At 46.4% G+C, this 18,917-nt stretch overlaps 1 protein-coding gene across 1 annotated transcript in view; it reads left to right on the top strand.

Moving 5' to 3' along the window:
* Positions 1–18,917, top strand: part of LOC121269588 (fasciculation and elongation protein zeta-2-like) — a 121,090-nt gene that overhangs the window by 54,861 nt on the left and 47,312 nt on the right. The window contains exon 6 of the mRNA XM_041174290.1: positions 1,089–1,188. Coding sequence (XP_041030224.1) covers positions 1,089–1,188 — 100 coding nt within the window. The remainder of the gene's footprint in view (positions 1–1,088; positions 1,189–18,917) is intronic.

Below are 18,917 nucleotides of genomic sequence, written 5' to 3'. Positions count from 1 at the left end.
GCTGGTGGGAAAGGGAGCAGGCTGCACTCTAAAGTGCCCCTAACCTGTCAGAACAAATAAGCACAGCTTCCAATGTCAATAATGATCCTGGCAGTTGTTATATCTGCACACTTCAGCTGCCTGTGGCTGCAGTATGAGTTTCATGTGGCAGGGTTGAAGAGGATTGCCTTGCTTTCTGAAGAACCATTCTCTGCACTTTCCAATAAGCTAGACATTGATGATTGTCCTAAAACGAAAGCTTTGGGGCTGCTGGCTGGGAAGAGGGCATTGACCTGCACGATACAGAGTTGGTGGATTTTGGCCAGCTGCATACTGAGGAAGGATAGCACCTTTCTGCTCATTAAACCATTATATTGTACCTACAAATCAGCATATCCAAAAATTTGGTGAAATGATAATGATTTGGAGAGTTACAGAGGTTGTTGAGGGCTCTGTGGGGGGAGAGGAGGTTTAGAGGGTAGCAGGAACATGTATAGGTCAGAGCTGGGAGATGGGAAAGGTGTCAGGTGGATTTGGCAAGGTATCGGGCAGAGTTGACTGGGTGTTGGGCAGGGTTGGCAAGGTGTCGGTGGAGTTGGGAGAGTTGGAAAGATAAGGCTGGATATCGCCCACCTGCCAGCGTTGCCTGTGAACTGTTTGTACCTAATCTTTCCACATGATTGTCCCTGAGACCTGGGTGCTGCATAACACCTTTGGATTGACACTGGGCAGACAGAGAAATGTTTCAAAACGAAAACAGAATTACCTGGAAAAACTCAGCAGGTCTGTCGAAGGGTCATGAGGACTCAAACATCAACTCTTTTCTTCTCCGCCGATGCTGCCAGACCTGCTGGGTTTTTCCAGGTAATTCTGTTTTTGTTTTGGATTTCCAGCATCCGCAGTTTTTTTGTTTTTATATATGAGAAATGTTTCTGTTCATCAATGAGTTAATCAGACTAAAGGCACAAGTTGTTGGCTATGGGAGCTTGTTCACCCTGAGACTGCTCCAATTTGCAATCACAAAAGGCACTTGTACTCCATGGATGGGGTTGGGCTGTAACGAGAGGCTGCTTGCAGCTGATAGCTAACAATGACTTTTCTTGTTCCAGGATCTGGGATGCTCTGACTGACAACTACATAATGAGCACGGCTGAGGACTGGAGGGCAGCACGGCTGCAGGAGCTCAATATGAATCTCTCCAACATTGAGGTAACATTGAAGCCTCAGCTGAGGAAACATTTACACTATCAACGGCGAAAAAATAAATCAATTTATGTTAATTAAATCAAGACTAGTCTAATGCTGGTTTATGTCCCATATCCCTTCCTAACTACTCTTCATTCAGAAACCTTTCTCATGAAGGATAGTACATGCACATTGATAGCCCAAGGATAAGTTTGTTTGTAGAGTGATCAGTGTTTAAAATAAAGTAGCCTTGCCTCAGTGGCTGACTTCCGCTTCAAGTCCCACTCCAGAGATCTGAGCAGTCCCGGGGGAAGATTACACTTTCCCAGGCACTGTCTTTCGGATGAGATGATAAACTGATTTTAAATTTAAATTTTAAATTTGCTCTCTCAGTTGTAATGGACCTCATAATACTCTTCGAAGCAGAGCAGTAATTTTCTTTCCTGAGTCCTGGTCAATATTTAGCCCCCTCCTAACATCAAGGAGAAACAGATGAGCTGGTCATTTAATTCACTGCTGTTGCTGGGAGCTTGCTGTGCACAAGTTGGCTGCCACAATTCTTACATTACAACAGTGTACATTTCAAAATGTACTTCATTGGCTGTAAAGAAATTATCAATGCAAGTTCTTTCTTAATGTTCATTTGAATCAACAATGGAGCCTCAAAGTTATAATTAGAAATACCTCCATGCTCACTGGTGCCTCTAAATCTTTTATGCTTTAAACTGTTGCTCAAGTTCCAGTGGTAGCTTAATGGGATAAGAAATTATCCAAAGTGTCAGTAAGCTGTGCAGAAGGCCCCAGGTTTAGTTTCAGTTCTTGTGGTTGCTTAGCTGATCTCAGCCCAGTGTGAATGTGGGTGGGGGGAATTACAACTGGTTTTAATGCCTCTAGGTTCAGAAGAGGGAAATTCTTTCCTGGTCATTATCTATCATCCCCCATGGCAAGTGCACACATGTACCCATCGATAGTAGATTAGAACAGGATCTGACTCAGCTGTAACAAAAACAGAATTACCTGGAAAAACTCAGCAGGTCTGGCAGCATCGGCGGAGAAGAAAAGAGTTGACGTTTCGAGTCCTCATGACCCTTCGACAGAACTTGAGTTCGAGTCCAGGAAAGAGCTGAAATATAAGCTGGTTTAAGGTGTGTGTGTGGGGGGCGGAGAGATAGAGAGACAGAGAGGTGGAGGGGGTTGGTGTGGTTGTAGCGACAAACAAGCAGTGATAGAAGCAGATCATCAAAAGATGTCAACAACAATACTACAATAGAACACATAGGTGTTAAAGTTAAAGTTGGTGATATTATCTAAACGAATGTGCTAATTAAGAATGGATGGTAGGGCACTCAAGGTATAGCTCTAGTGTTTTTTTTTTTTTTATTTTTTTTTTTATTTTATATAATGGAAATAGGTGGGAAAAGGAAAATCTTTATAATTTATTGGGAAAAAAAAAAAGAAGGGGGAAACAGAAAGGGGGTGGGGATGGGGGAGGGGACTCACGACCTAAAGTTGTTGAATTCAATATTCAGTCCGGAAGGCTGTAAAGTCCCTAGTCGGAAGATGAGGTGTTGTTCCTCCAGTTTGCGTTGGGCTTCACTGGAACAATGCAGCAAGCCAAGGACAGACATGTGGGCAAGAGAGCAGGGTGGAGTGTTAAAATGGCAAGCGACAGGGAGGTTTGGGTCATTCTTGCGGACAGACCGCAGGTGTTCTGAAAAGCGGTCGCCCAGTTTACGTTTGGTCTCTCCAATGTAGAGGAGACCACATTGGGAGCAACGAATGCAGTAGACTAAGTTGGGGGAAATGCAAGTGAAATGCTGCTTCACTTGAAAGGAGTGTTTGGGTCCTTGGACGGTGAGGAGAGAGGAAGTGAAGGGGCAGGTGTTGCATCTTTTGCGTGGGCAAGGGGTTGTGCCATAGGAGGGGGTTGAGGAGTAGGGGGTGATGGAGGAGTGGACCAGGGTGTCCCGGAGGGAGCGATCCCTACGGAATGCCGATAAGGGGGGTGAAGGGAAGATGTGTTTGGTAGTGGCATCATGCTGGAGTTGGCGGAAATGGCGGAGGATGATCCTTTGAATGCGGAGGCTGGTGGGGTGATAAGTGAGGACAAGGGGGACCCTATCATGTTTCTGGGAGGGAGGAGAAGGAGTGAGGGCGGATGCGCGGGAGATGGGCCGGACACGGTTGAGGGCCCTGTCAACGACCGTGGGTGGAAAACCTCGGTTAAGGAAGAAGGAGGACATGTCAGAGGAACTGTTTTTGAATGTAGCATCATCGGAACAGATGCGACGGAGGCGAAGGAACTGAGAGAATGGGATGGAGTCCTTACAGGAAGTGGGGTGTGAGGAGCTGTAGTCGAGATAGCTGTGGGTGTCGGTGGGTTTGTAATGGATATTGGTGGACAGTCTATCACCAGAGATTGAGACAGAGAGGTCAAGGAAGGGAAGGGAAGTGTCAGAGATGGACCACGTGAAAATGATGGAGGGGTGGAGATTGGAAGCAAAATTAATAAATTTTTCCAAGTCCTGACGAGAGCATGAAGCAGCACCGAAATAATCATCGATGTACCGGAGAAAGAGTTGTGGAAGGGGGCCGGAGTAGGACTGCAACAAGGAATGTTCCACATACCCCATAAAGAGACAGGCATAGCTGGGGCCCATGCGGGTACCCATAGCCACACCTTTTATTTGGAGGAAGTGAGAGGAGTTGAAGGAGAAATTGTTCAGCGTGAGAACAAGTTCAGCCAGACGGAGGAGAGTAGTGGTGGATGGGGATTGTTCGGGCCTCTGTTCGAGGAAGAAGCTAAGGGCCCTCAGACCATCCTGGTGGGGGATGGAGGTGTAGAGGGATTGGACGTCCATGGTGAAGAGGAAGCGGTAGGGGCCAGGGAACTGGAAATTGTTGATGTGACGTAAGGTGTCAGAGGAATCACGGATGTAGGTGGGAAGGGACTGGACAAGGGGAGAGAGAAGGGAGTCAAGATAACGAGAAATGAGTTCTGTGGGGCAGGAGCAAGCTGAGACGATCGGTCTACCGGGGCAGTTCTGTTTGTGGATTTTGGGTAGGAGATAGAAGCGGGCCGTCCGAGGTTGGGCAACTATCAGGTTGGAAGCTGTGGGAGGGAGATCCCCAGAGGAGATGAGGTCAGTGACAGTCCTGGAAACAATGGCTTGATGTTCAGTGGTGGGGTCATGGTCCAGGGAGAGGTAGGAGGAAGTGTCTGCGAGTTGACGCTCAGCCTCCGCGTGGTAGAGGTCAGTGCGCCAGACAACAACAGCACCACCCTTGTCAGCGGGTTTGATGACAATGTCAGGGTTGGACCTGAGAGAATGGAGTGCAGTAAGTTCAGAGAGAGACAGGTTAGAATGGGTGAGAGGAGCAGAGAAATTGAGACGACTAATGTCGCGCCGACAGTTCTCAATGAAAAGATCGAGAGAAGGTAAGAATCCAGAGGGAGGGGTCCAGGTGGAGGGAGAATATTGAAGATGGGTAAAAGGATCCGTTGAACTGGGAGAGGACTCCTGCCCAAAGAAGTGAGCCCGGAGACGAAGACGGCGGAAGAAGAGTTCAGTATCATGCCGAGCCCGAAATTCATTGAGGTGAGGGCGTAAGGGTATGAAACTAAGTCCTTTGCTGAGCACTGAACGTTCAGCATCGGAGAGGGGAAGGTCAGGGGGTATAGTGAATACACGGCTGGGGTTGGGATTGGAAGATGGGGTGGGGACGGAGGGACAGGCAGGGGTGGAGGGTCCTAGATGGGTGTTGGTGTCGATGAGTTGCTGGAGCTTGCGTTCCTTAGCACTTGAGAGAAAGAGAAAAAGTTTCTTGTTGAGGCGTCGGATGAGCCGAAGGATAAAATGAAACTGGGGGCACGCGCAGCTTTGAAAAAGGGTACGGCGGTGCTGCTGGAGGGAGAGGTCGAGTGTGTTCATATGGCGGCGCATGGCACTGAGAGTGGATTTCAGAATGTGACGGGAACAGCAGTCCGAGAAACGTTTTATGTCCCGGAGATACCTGTAATCCTGGGTGGGTTCGAAACATGAGGGGTGGAATTTCAGTTGAAATCCATGTGGGGTAAGTCGGAGACGGAGACAGTCACTGAGAAAGGAGATATGGCTGTGAAAGCGGGTTTTAGTAAACACCTTGTCAAACACTAGGAGAGAAATGGAAAGCAATGAAGGTGAACAAGGCAACAGAGAAATCCGGAAATCTTGTCGCAGAGAGGAACAGAACTTCTTCAAGGAGGTAGGCATTTCTTGAAGAGCTTGTTCTCACGCTGAACAATTTCTCCTTCAACTCCTCTCACTTCCTCCAAATAAAAGGTGTGGCTATGGGTACCCGCATGGGCCCCAGCTATGCCTGTCTCTTTATGGGGTATGTGGAACATTCCTTGTTGCAGTCCTACTCCGGCCCCCTTCCACAACTCTTTCTCCGGTACATCGATGATTATTTCGGTGCTGCTTCATGCTCTCGTCAGGACTTGGAAAAATTTATTAATTTTGCTTCCAATCTCCACCCCTCCATCATTTTCACGTGGTCCATCTCTGACACTTCCCTTCCCTTCCTTGACCTCTCTGTCTCAATCTCTGGTGATAGACTGTCCACCAATATCCATTACAAACCCACCGACACCCACAGCTATCTCGACTACAGCTCCTCACACCCCACTTCCTGTAAGGACTCCATCCCATTCTCTCAGTTCCTTCGCCTCCGTCGCATCTGTTCCGATGATGCTACATTCAAAAACAGTTCCTCTGACATGTCCTCCTTCTTCCTTAACCGAGGTTTTCCACCCACGGTCGTTGACAGGGCCCTCAACCGTGTCCGGCCCATCTCCCGCGCATCCGCCCTCACTCCTTCTCCTCCCTCCCAGAAACATGATAGGGTCCCCCTTGTCCTCACTTATCACCCCACCAGCCTCCGCATTCAAAGGATCATCCTCCGCCATTTCCGCCAACTCCAGCATGATGCCACTACCAAACACATCTTCCCTTCACCCCCCTTATCGGCATTCCGTAGGGATCGCTCCCTCCGGGACACCCTGGTCCACTCCTCCATCACCCCCTACTCCTCAACCCCCTCCTATGGCACAACCCCTTGCCCACGCAAAAGATGCAACACCTGCCCCTTCACTTCCTCTCTCCTCACCGTCCAAGGACCCAAACACTCCTTTCAAGTGAAGCAGCATTTCACTTGCATTTCCCCCAACTTAGTCTACTGCATTCGTTGCTCCCAATGTGGTCTCCTCTACATTGGAGAGACCAAACGTAAACTGGGCGACCGCTTTGCAGAACACCTGCGGTCTGTCCGCAAGAATGACCCAAACCTCCCTGTCGCTTGCCATTTTAACACTCCACCCTGCTCTCTTGCCCACATGTCTGTCCTTGGCTTGCTGCATTGTTCCAGTGAAGCCCAACGCAAACTGGAGGAACAACACCTCATCTTCCGACTAGGGACTTTACAGCCTTCCGGACTGAATATTGAATTCAACAACTTTAGGTCGTGAGTCCCCTCCCCCATCCCCACCCCCTTTCTGTTTCCCCCTTCTTTTTTTTTTTCCCAATAAATTATAAAGATTTTCCTTTTCCCACCTATTTCCATTATATAAAATAAAAAAAAAATAAAAAAAAAAAAAAACCACTAGAGCTATACCTTGAGTGCCCTACCATCCATTCTTAATTAGCACATTCGTTTAGATAATATCACCAACTTTAACTTTAACACCTATGTGTTCTATTGTAGTATTGTTGTTGACATCTTTTGATGATCTGCTTCTATCACTGCTTGTTTGTCGCTACAACCACACCAACCCCCTCCACCTCTCTGTCTCTCTATCTCTCCGCCCCCCACACACACACCTTAAACCAGCTTATATTTCAGCTCTTTCCTGGACTCGAACTCAAGTTCTGTCGAAGGGTCATGAGGACTCGAAACGTCAACTCTTTTCTTCTCCGCCGATGCTGCCAGACCTGCTGAGTTTTTCCAGGTAATTCTGTTTTTGTTTTGGATTTCCAGCATCCGCAGTTTTTTTGTTTTTATCTCTGACTCAGCTGTGCTGGCCTCCATGACCAAATAGCACATAGTCACTGGAACTCATAAAACTGTGCACCAACGGGGATCAACCCCTGGAGGGTAGAGTTTTGCCGGCAAAAACTATGGGTAGAGTCTTGCCAGGTCCGTGGAGGCAGATTTGAAGCATAGACCGGGAACAAACTTAGAGAATGGGCCAATGGATTCCTGCCTGCGGGCAATGTTGCCGGAGATGGGTGAACAATGGCAGCAACTACCAACCCAGCAGCAGGTAGCCAATAATGATCAATTAAGAGCCTAATGAGGGGGAGGGGGCAGGGGCGGGGAAAGACTCTGCTGGGATCTCCCTGGTAGGGAGCACACCCCCCTCCCCCCGGCTCAGTGAGGAGTCCAGCACTCTGTGGATGCAGCGTCCTGGTGGTAGACATCATGGCCATCAGGGACAGAGGCTCCATGTCCCAATGATGGGGCTGAGGGTAGGAAAGGCCACACGGCTGGCTCAGGTAAATCTCCCAGAGGGTTTACCCCACTGCTCTGAGAGACCTACTTTCTCTTTGTTTCCTCTTCATTTCATCAATTTTATGAACACTTCTGAGGATCCCTCTGTTCTGAAGTACCCCTTTCTACCAGAGCAGCGCCCACTCCTCCCAGTGGAGCTAGCGGCTTCCCAATGCTGTGGGCCCTCTGATTGGACCTGCAGCCTCAGAAACCAGCCCACTATCCCTAATTGGAAGGCAGATCCAGAGGCAGCCAGTTAGGAGGCTGCCTCCTGGAAGACCTCCTGGAAGATTGTGCTGGGGTGCTCCACGCAGGAGCTAGAATGGTCCTGACTCCTGAAAATAAATAAGCAGCAGCAGATCCCAACCCATAAGAACAGACCTGATTAGCGATATCAATAGTGCTGACAAAAGAGAAAGATATCGTGCCTTTCACGATCTCGGGACATCTCAATGCACTTGACAGCCAATGTAGCACTTTTGAAGTGTAGCCACTGTTGCAATGTAGGAAATGCAAAAGTCAAATTACTCACAGGATAGTCCCAAAAACAACAATGTGATAATGATCAGATGTCTGTTTTTAAACCTGCTTTCTACAGTTACTGTAACAACTGAGGTTAACTTAGTGAACTTAGCTCAGATCAGATAGTGGTAGACCAGACTAACAATCAAACCTTGCCGGGTTCACTCGGGCTCATTTTAATTTTCACTGATAAAATGGGTGATGTTAGATTAACTGCCATTATATATGCCTCCCTGCTGCTGATGCCAATATCATCCATTTTATTCCCATAATCCTGGACAGTGAAGTTATAATTTAGCCAGTTATGAGGTGGTCTGGTTGCTGTGTTTAAGGAAGTGGCATTGGAACTGGATGAAATATCTGTGTCCCCCACCAAGTTGTTGCAGGACAATAGATGAATGTTCTCCGAACCAATTTGCTGCTTTCAGCTAAGGGCTAGTATTAGTGAGATACCTCTCACTTCGCCTGATCCAAGTAGCTGATCTATTTTTAAAGTGGCAAGCAATTAAGAATGCAGAGATTGTGGCTGGAGTTGAGAAAGTTAAAATAAACTGCACATATGGAATTGAATAAATTATGCAAATGAGATTAAATACAAAAACCTATTGGATGGTGTTACAGACAGAGAAAGAAAGATAAACTGAAATGCCCAACTTCTTTCCCTTCTGTCCCTAATCAGTATGGTTTATGTTTGAAAAAATTGATGCAAATGTTTCTAAACCCTTGTTGGTGTGCTGGCCAATTTTAAAAGTATCAACAGTAGATTTTTGAGGGTTTAAACAAAGAGGATTATTTATTCGCACACTCACTCCAAAAGATATAAATGCTACATCAGTTACATACCACACACTCAAAGAATACTTAACAGTTCATATGTCTTTGTGAGTCCAGTAAAGAAGGAAGCTTCTTCCCATTCTTGAATGGTAGTTCTGATAATTCAGATAGCTTCAAAGGGTTCCTTTGAAGAGAAGGCTGTTCAGCAGGCCATGAAGTCAGGCACCTGTAGCTGTTGTATCAGGAGGTCCAATTTCTTTACAGATGAATTTGAAGCTTTGGAATCAGGCTGGGAGGCTTTTTAAAAGGCAAAGTTGGCACAGCCTTTCTCTGCAGCTGTGGTCTTGTCACTGTTATTCTAAGACTGACCCCAGATCTCTGCTGAGTTTTAGGGTAAAAGAATTGCAGTACCAGAGAACCAGTTTCAGTCACATGTTCAACAGTCATTGATATGCAGTAGATGGTGGTCTTTCACACTTCACTTATGGATAACTGGTGTAATCAGCTTTGCTTTGTTACATTGCAAACCTGGAGACATAGAGTCAGGGTGTCCATTGACACTGTGTCTTGGAGTAACCTTCAAACAGTGGCAGGCGTGAATTCCACAAAGGAGTGCATTCAAGGGGGAGACCTCCAGCTGTTAAGATTCAATTCAGAACTTTCCAAAAGATTGATAGTCTGTGTTGAAGTTGCAAAGGTCACCTTACCCCTTTGGCAGCCAATTAACAGTTCATGAATATCCATTTTTAAATAAATAAAGGCAGTTCTGGAAGTTTTCATAAGTCCATGTTTAATGTTCTGAATATGACATGCCTTTTACTGGGCATGGCAGTGCCCATACGAGTCCCATATGAGGAATATTTCCATGGGATGTAACTGCCGCACAATGGATATAAACTTTTTGTTAGTCTCACACAAGGGCTTACATATTACAGGGAGGGGCTTTGGCAGAAGGGTCATCCCTCCAGAAAGAAAGTCAGCTGGAAGCCGACTCCTATCATGCCAAGCTGCGCTGGAGCCAACACACGCGGTGGATGGACTAAATTGTGGAGAGTGGGACTCCTGCCCCTCACTGCAGAGGAAATCCCACCCTCAGAAGCTGCCAGCCAATCAGATTGGCCAGCAGTCCCGGCAGTGCCAAGACCTCATTAGTGGGTGCTGCTGCCGGGACTGCCAACGGTCCCAAGAAGAAGGCCCAACGGACCCTGGAGCGAGGTAAGTTTTGGGCGGGGAGGGTTTGGCCAGCTAGGGAGGGGTGGTGAGGGGGGGGTTGGAGGTAAATAGGTTGCTGGGTTTTGGAGAACACATGGGTAGGAAGAAAGAAGGAGTACTATCTTTGGGGGAGGGGGGCTGCACCCCAATGCGTAAAAGGCACCCCCTGAAAATAGCACCCCCTCTTCCTTCCTACCCTTCTAAAGGCTTTTTACAAAAACGGCTTGCCCACTCCCTCCTGAATGCCAACCGTATTATAGTGTGGGCCATGTATTATCGGGGTCACTTGGCTTGTTAACAAGCTCAATTGACCCTTAATTATTTATTTAAATATGGCAGGCAGGCAGCTGATTTCAGCACCGGCCCACCTACTGTGTTATAGGGTTGAGCTCAGGGGTGGGCCGGATGGTGCTGTGCAGGCCACCTGCCTTATTTTATGTGCCCTCCCCCACCAGAAACATGCCCAGCAGGGGCATGTAAAATCCAGCCCAAGGTGTACAAAGAGTCAGTAACCCCCACATGAGGAGTTTGCACTCTGTAACATCTAATTGTTAAATCAGACACAGACCCATGAACAACTTTGCTTTTCTAGCTGAGAGGGGCAGTTAGTTTTCCCCAGTCCAGTTTGTCATGTGCAGCGCCTAGGACCCAAGGGATGGTACACCTCAGAGGTGTTGCTGAGATTGAGCGTAGCTTGCACTCTCTCAGTTTCCATGACCCAGAGGCTCTCTGCTCCAGTGTTAATTAGCACTGCTCAGTGGTGAAGAGAAAGCGTTGACAATTTAATCAAACTAATCTCCACGGCACTGGACAGATAACTTCGCAGTGAAGTGATGTACAATGTGAAGCTGTATTGCCCGCACTCAGTAACTGATCCCAAAAGTAGCAGCAGACTGTTTAACATTCTTAAACACATTTGGGTTTCCGTGTGTCCTTCCTTTCAAAACAACCCTCAGGCAGCAATGTCTGCCTCACATTAACTGATCAGCATTGGAGTTTCTGATAGACAGATTTACCTGTGAAACCTCTTATTTACATTGAATATAGAACAAACAGAAATATTTTGCATATATCTACAGTAAAATACTTAAATAAGGCAGGGTTTTATCTCATAATCTTTGCTGTTCTTACTAAGTATGGTGAAACGTATGTAGCTGCAAAGTGACAGCAGAATATCAAATCTAAAAAGAAGCAAACAAAAGCAGGAAAAGAGACTAGCCACAACTAACCACTGAGGAAGCATAATAGATATAAGCATTTTCTTTAATATGTGAGAGAGAACTGTGAATAGAATTATACATGTTCAGTAGCTGAATATCTTGCATTCTATTGTGTGTAATACGCACTTCGATTCATTGTACAGTTCTGCAGTAGCATCTTTACAACAATGAAATGTGAATATAAATTCTGAATCTAAATTTTGCATCAGAAAGTGACTGATATGAAAGCCTATCCCTGGAAATGAGCCAGTGTGACTCACCCATAAGCAAGTCAATAGTTCTCTAAACAAGAAATGCATTTTAAGTTGGATTTTGCTTGATGGGCTGCCCTCTGTCTAAGTATCCTCAAAGTTTAATATTTTCGAGGATTTGAATATTTCAAGCTGTTCCTCTCATGCAGCAATATTTAATTCAGACCTTCCGTTCACAGGTCATTGCGATGTAGATTTAAGAATGGGGCAAGTCACAGCTATGTTGTGTTTCAACCCCTGGCCATTATTTTACTATTAAATTTTAGGTTTAATCCCTCAAAATTAAAGGCTTTGTGTTCCTGGTCTTAAAAAATCACAAAGTATACTTGAGAAGGAATAACTGTACCCAGAGACTGGTTAGAATTTGCAACTCATTACTACATAGATGTAATGTGTGATTTAAGCATTCGGACTGTACAAAGGTTATAAAAAAGGTTTGTTTATTCCACTGGCATCAGAGCAGTCTCAACCCTCCAGACAAAGCATAGCTCCAAGAAAGAAACCATTTACAGAAAACATTCACTGCTAACGCTCCAGATCTCTGTCCTATTTGGGGCCTCAACTCCCCAGACACCGTCACTCACCAGGTTTGTTCAGGCTTGTCCTGTGGCCTGACTCCTGGCTGCAGTCCTCTTCTCTCACTCCCTCCCTTGGAAGGCGTTTCAGACTCAGAGGTGCCGCCAGTCGGTTTGACTAGGTATCCAATTCTCTTCCTGGCTCCTTGGGCACCCTCATGGACTTCAAGCTGCCCTAGGCTCCTGCCATGTTGCCACTCACAAGGCCTGGGTAAGTCCTTGTGCTTTCTCCCTCACCTCATGGCACCATAGCTCTGCCCTCAGCTTGTCAAGGACACTGCTCCCTGCAAGGAGGGGCGCCATAGGGGCCGACCAGTTTCCCTACTCGGTGCTGTCTGCGACCTGCTGCTAGAGGCCCTGTTACATGAAGTATTTGAGGCAAATAGGATAGAGGCATTTAAAGAGAAGTTAGATAAGTTGCTGCAAGCAAAGTCACAGCCAGTTAATGGGTTTTGCAGAAGATCTACTTTGCAGTGATATCATTGTGGAAAAGAGATGGCAAGAAATGATTCCAGAGTTGCTGGTTCCCAGAGGGGAGCCATGGCCTTCCTTACTAGCATTAATCATGGTGAAATGGCTGATTGTCCCATTCCTTTCAGGTTGCCAACCCTCCAGGATTAAAGATCAATGTCCAGGCCACATGCAGTGAGCAACCCAGGAGAAAATACATAGGGACATTTAATCAAAGGTGTAATTTTTTCATCTTCTTTGAACACTTCTGTTTATTAGTTGCAACAATATTAGAGAGAGGAAAAACCTTCTGACAGGCAGGAATCATTCAACCAGCTAACAATGAGTCAGTTGGGTTTCCAAATTGCACTGGAAGGCTATAGTCCATGAGGATGGATGTGTTGGATGACCCGTGATGTGACTTTTGGGGCGAGGTGGTTGGAGGTGGAAGGACATGTAATGATGCATTCAGGGATACATCCAGCCGGAACTGGCAACAGTTAAATGCCTGCCCCCAAATCAATTTCCCACCCTCGCTATTATCAGAATTTAGAGGGACTTTATTGTCTTTGGGTCTGTATTTCTGGGAAGTGCAGCAGCACATCTGGCCTTGTTGTTGCCTCAGGGTCAGATGAAGCTCCACTGTATTGGCATGTGGTTTCAGGAGCTAAAGATGCAGAGATTGAATTCAGTTACAGATGAGGTGCAGTGAGGCCTGAAAGCTGCTAGAACCAGTTAATTTACGATAAGTATCACATCAGGATTGGAATGGATTTTCAGTTTGTATGTGGCTGCCTGTGATTTCTTCATCTTCTGGCCTAGAATTAACAGGTTGAAGCCTGCATGAAAGTGATGGCAAGTGGAATTTCGTTCTGTATCAAAATTCTAATGGATTTTAAAATTAGACCTGAACTTTGCAGGACAGCTGGAGGAATAAGGCACCGATACTATCACAGGTCAGAGGGTAAAATTGGGACGAGAACCTTTTGTACAAGGAACTTTGCCATTTTGAATTTCCGAAGCACTGAGTGAAAACCTCACGCCTTGTAGAAGCTATTGCTGTTTTAAGTATTGAGTATTAAGCATTGATCTTTCCCCCCTCCTGGGAACCTGCTTCTTAATTAATTCTCGGGATGTGGATATGTTGACAATACCAACATGTTTTTTCCTGAATTTAATGGCTTTTAGGCCACTTTCAAAAAAAATTATTTCACGGGATGTGGGCGTCACTAGCTAGGCCAGCATTTATTGCCCATCCCTAGTTGCCCTTGAGAAGGTGGTGGTGAGCCGCCTTCTTGAACCGCTGCAGTCCACCCACAGTGCTGTAAAGGAGGGAGTTCCAGGATTTTGAACCAGCCAAAATGAAGGAGCAGCAAAATATTTCCAAGTCAGGATGGTGAATGGCTTGGAGGGGAAGTTGCAGAGGTTTATTTGGAGTAAATCGCTTTGGAATGGATTGAAGGCACATATAGGCCAGACCAAGTAAGGATGGCAGGTTTCCTTCACATTACTGAAGTAATTTGAATTTTATGACAAGTCAAAATTTAAAGGTTACTTTTGTTGGTATTTTATTTCCGATTCTTTTACACTGAATTCAAATAGATCGAATTTGAAAGTGCAGAAACAGGAAACTTCATCCCATCTTAATTAAACTCACCCTGTCAACATATCTTTCTATTCTTTTCTCCCTTGTTTATTTATCAAGCTTTCCTTTAATTCAAATACAAATTCTCAGACTACAGTGGTGAGATTTGAACTCTCGCTCTCTAGATTACAGGTCCACTGCATCACACTGTACCCTGTTAGTTCTGGGATTTCCCTTTTGCCAGGTACAATCAAGGAGTAGGAAATCCTGAGGAGACCATTTTTGACCATCTTAAGTGGTGTCTGAGCTGGTAAAGAGTCAGTGCTCATCCAGTGCTGATGAGAGACCGGCTGATGCTGCAATTTATTTTGTGAGTTTTTAAAAAATTCTTTCATGGGATGTAGGCATCACTGGGATTTGTGGGCATTGCTGGCAAGGCCCACATTTGTTGGCCATCCTTCAACTGAGTAACTTGCTAGGCCATTTTCGGAGGACAGTGAAGAAGCAACCACATTGCTGTGGGTCCTGGGGCAGGTAGGGATGGCAGATTTCCTTCCCTGAAGGACATGAATGAACCAGATGTTTTTTCTCACTCCAATCGTGATAGTTGTCATGGTCACCATCACAGACAAGCTTCCAGATTTATTAATTGAATTCAAATTCCACAGCTGCTGTGGTGGGATTTGAATTCATGATCCAGTGCATTGGTGTAGGAAGAGAATTAAAGTCTGTCTTAATGTGTCTGCTGCAGCATATAGGCTCAGAATCATCAGCATCGAAGAAAACCTATCAGAACTTTGTGCCTGTACTAGCTCTTTGAACAAGCTGCTAAATTAGTCCCACTCCTTTCTCCGTAGCATTCACAATTGTTACTATTGAATCTGCATCCACCGCCCTTTCAGGCAGTTCATTCCAGCTCATAACACTCGCTGCATTAAAAGAAATTCTCCTTGTCCCTCTCTTTTATTCTGATCAATCACCTTCAATCTGTCTCTTGTGATTGCTGAAGCTCATGTCTTGGGCTTTAACTGCTCTTCACTCAGGGCAGAATTTTCTGCTCGTCAGACGGGCATCCCTACAAAAATTCAACTCGCGCAATATTTCGGTCGGTGGGTGTGTGCAGGAGCTGGCACCGTGCCCATTGACAATTAACAGGCCTAAAATGGCCATTAACACTCTAATTGAATTCAATGGTTTGCTGCCCATCCAACCTTACAGCCGGTGGGCAGGCGAAAAGGCCAAGCGGCTGTTGCATTTATTGCGAAACCTCATCCATGGGTAGGGTCAGGTTTCGATACATCGTTAAAAAAAATGAAACATTTTCATACTAATTTCTAATACATCCCTGCTCATGTCACATGATGGGACATGTTTTTTAACACCTTAAAATTCTATTTTTTTTTATATAGATCTTCATCTCCCTGAGGCATCTCTGTGCCTCAGGGAGCTTTTCCTGCATATACCTGTGCGCACATGCACCAAGTTCCCCACTCGCCTCCCCCAACCACACCCCCCCCTCCACGTTTCACGCTGGGTGGGCCTTAATTAGCCAGCCAGCATGAAATCGCACCCCGCCCTCCCCCACCCTCCCCTTCCCTCTCCCCGCCCTCCCCGAATCCTCTCCCCACTCTCCCCCCACCCTCTCCCGATCTAGCCTGCCCGACAAGGGCAAAATCCTGGCCTTAGTCTCTAATTGGAAGTTCAGCTGAATGAGCATGAGTGGAGCAATGAGTTAACACACTCGCTCTTTCTCTGGTTTCTCCCCCTCCTTTCACCTCTGCCGAAGGTGCTGAACTTGATTAAAGTTGAGCAGGTGCTAGCCACCCACACTTGGTGGCCAAATGACCTTTCCTTATGTGTAAGGATGGGCAGGAAATGTTGACATGCTGTTCCACAGCAAAGGCATCACAACCCAATCCTGACCTCACCCGATATCCATTAGTTCATATAGAAGTATATGAAAGCAAATTATTTGTTCACAGCCACAGCATCTTCCGTACCTCATAGACCCACCGGTTAGATTGCCCATTTTAAAATAAGAAGTGAACTCAGACAAATTAATTTACACTAGGCTTGTCCAACCTTTCCACTCCGGGGGACACATTTCCATTTTTACCTCACTCAAGGGGCCAAAGAACAAATTTTGGAAAGATATGTGAATTTTAAAAAAAGTTGAGTATGAAGAAAATAAACTGCTTGTTGAGCAAAAAGAAAGCAGTGTAACATAATAAATTGATAATATTTTTAAAAAGGGTAATGAATAAATATGACCGTTCAGAGTGTGAGAGTGTCACAGCATGTGTCTGACTCGTTGCCAGTCTCAGGGTGCTCACTCACTCAACCTCACCCAGTGTGAGTAGCTGTGAATATCTGTTGGTGTGTGGGGATGAACGTGAGTGAGAATCTTAAGACTGGGAGTGAGCCACACACGCACACACATACACTTATTCTCCCACACACATTCTCTCACACTCACATTATCACTCACACTCACTCTCTCTCACACACCAGTCAGTCTCTTCACCCACCCCACCACCCTGGGCTCTGCCACATCTCACTCTCTCTCTCCGCAGCGTGGTCCCCACAGGCTCACCTCCACCCTTAGCCCCGGCAGGCTCAACATTCCCATGGCTGTGGCAGACCCTCTCAAACTGCCCTTGTGACCCCCCAGCAGGCTCACCCTCCCACCCTCACCCCACCCCACTGAAAACCTATCTTTCCTCAGCACACTCGCTGCCTGTTTCTTCCCCGCCTTTGCTGAGCCTATCAGCAGCAAACGCAGGAGAGGAACAGCCTGTGATTGGAGGATCGGCCCCTTGCAGAATCTCCTTCTTCACTTATCTGACTGACAGACATTTTGGACAGTGGCTTCAGTGGCCTCAAAGCCGGTTGGACAAGCCAGATTTACACCAAGGGTAATCGAGTTGTGAAATGAGTCAGTCGGAACGAAGGGGAGAGTATGAATGAGTTTGAGTCAATTCAGAGAGAACTCGGGCATGGTATACAAAAGCAGCAAAGTTATGCTAATCTATTATAAGTCACTGGCTGGGCTCAGGCTGGAGTTTTGGGCCGAATTTAGTGCTGGTGATTGGGACCCGCCAATGGGCCTAAAAGTGGGGTTGTGGCAACCCGCATCCATGGTCAGCGGAATGCAGGGTCGCACTTTGACAGCGGCTGCCAATTAAGGATGGCCTCCTACCCCCAAGAGCTGCCAGCCAATCAGATGACCAACCGCACAGCAGCTTCAACAGCGCCACCAGGAGCAGTGGCCACTGCTAGATCTGCCACTGGAGGAAGAGGGTGCAGCAATGGACATGCTGCCTCATAACTAGGTAAATGTGGCTTAGGAATGTCGGGGCCTAGTTGAGGGTAGAGGGAGGGAGGGCTAGTGAAGGCAGCCGGCACCATTGCCACCAGAGGTGGGTGTGGGGATGCTTTGGTGGTCCAAGGAGTACCCAAAAAGGAAGCCCGCTGGGAGGCCCCCTGGGTTTACCTGGTTGCAGAGAGCCCACCTGTTGCAGGTTTAATGCAAATGGAGGCAGGAAGAGGCCTTTAATTGGCCACTTAAGTGACTCAATTGGGCCCTGAGTGTGAGGGTCGTCCATCACCTTCCCCACGGCTGCCAAAATGGCATGGCAGCGGGAAGACAAAGGGCATTGCACACACCGCCTTCCCTCACAATTTTACAGGCCCTCCCATGTGCCTCCCAGCCCATCCCAGAGGGGCTGGCAAAATCCAATCCATTGTGTCAAATTCTGAGCATGATTCTTTAGGGAGAATGTCAAAAGGATACAGAGGAGATTTCCTAGATCGGTAACAGAGCTGAGGCACTTCAGTTATGTGCAGACACTGAGGGAAACTGAGGTCAGTCTCCTTAGAGCAGAGAAGGCTAAGAGGAGATTTAATGGAGGTTTTCAAAATCAAGAATAAATAGGAGAAAGTGTTTACACTGGTAGGAGGGTCAGTAATCAGAGGACAAAGATTTAAGGTAAATGGCAACAAAAGCATCAAATTTGTTAGGAGCTGGGCTTGGATATCTAAAAGGGCAGTGGAAGCAGATTCAATAGTAACTCTCAAAAGGGAATTGGATAAATCTGGAAAAGAATTTGGAGGAAAATTTCGGAAAGAGCAGGAACTAATTAGATTGCTCTTTCAAAGAGCTGGTGCAAGTACGATGGAGTGAATGGTCTCTTTCCGTGCTGTAATATTCGATGATCTGGTGTGATAGATGGCACCTCTGACAATGTAGTACTCTCTCAACACTACATTGAGCATGAGGTTTGAACCTATTACTTTTGAACTTTGAGAAACAAAGTGTTACCTGTGACTGATAAGGACCTAGAGAGTGCAAGCAGGTTGGACCAAAGGGTATTCCTGTTGTCACCAACGTTTGCTCTTCAAGTTTAGTAATAAACCTAGAATGATGCTGAAAAACTTCCAATAGACCAAAGCCATTTGTATGGAATCGGGAGGTGCTGGAGGTGTGGGAAAGAAAGGGCTAGAAGATTATGTTGATAGGACAAAATGAAGTAAAGTGTGAGAAAGCTTAAATCTGAACATTGGCATGGAAGACATGGGCTGACTGATTGGTTAGTCTGCTGAAATGTTCTGTACTAATGTAGAACCACTAGAGTGT

This window comes from Carcharodon carcharias, chromosome 25, assembly GCF_017639515.1.
Source record: "Carcharodon carcharias isolate sCarCar2 chromosome 25, sCarCar2.pri, whole genome shotgun sequence".
Taxonomy (NCBI): domain Eukaryota; kingdom Metazoa; phylum Chordata; class Chondrichthyes; order Lamniformes; family Lamnidae; genus Carcharodon; species Carcharodon carcharias.
This window is presented reverse-complemented; position numbering and strand designations above follow the sequence as displayed.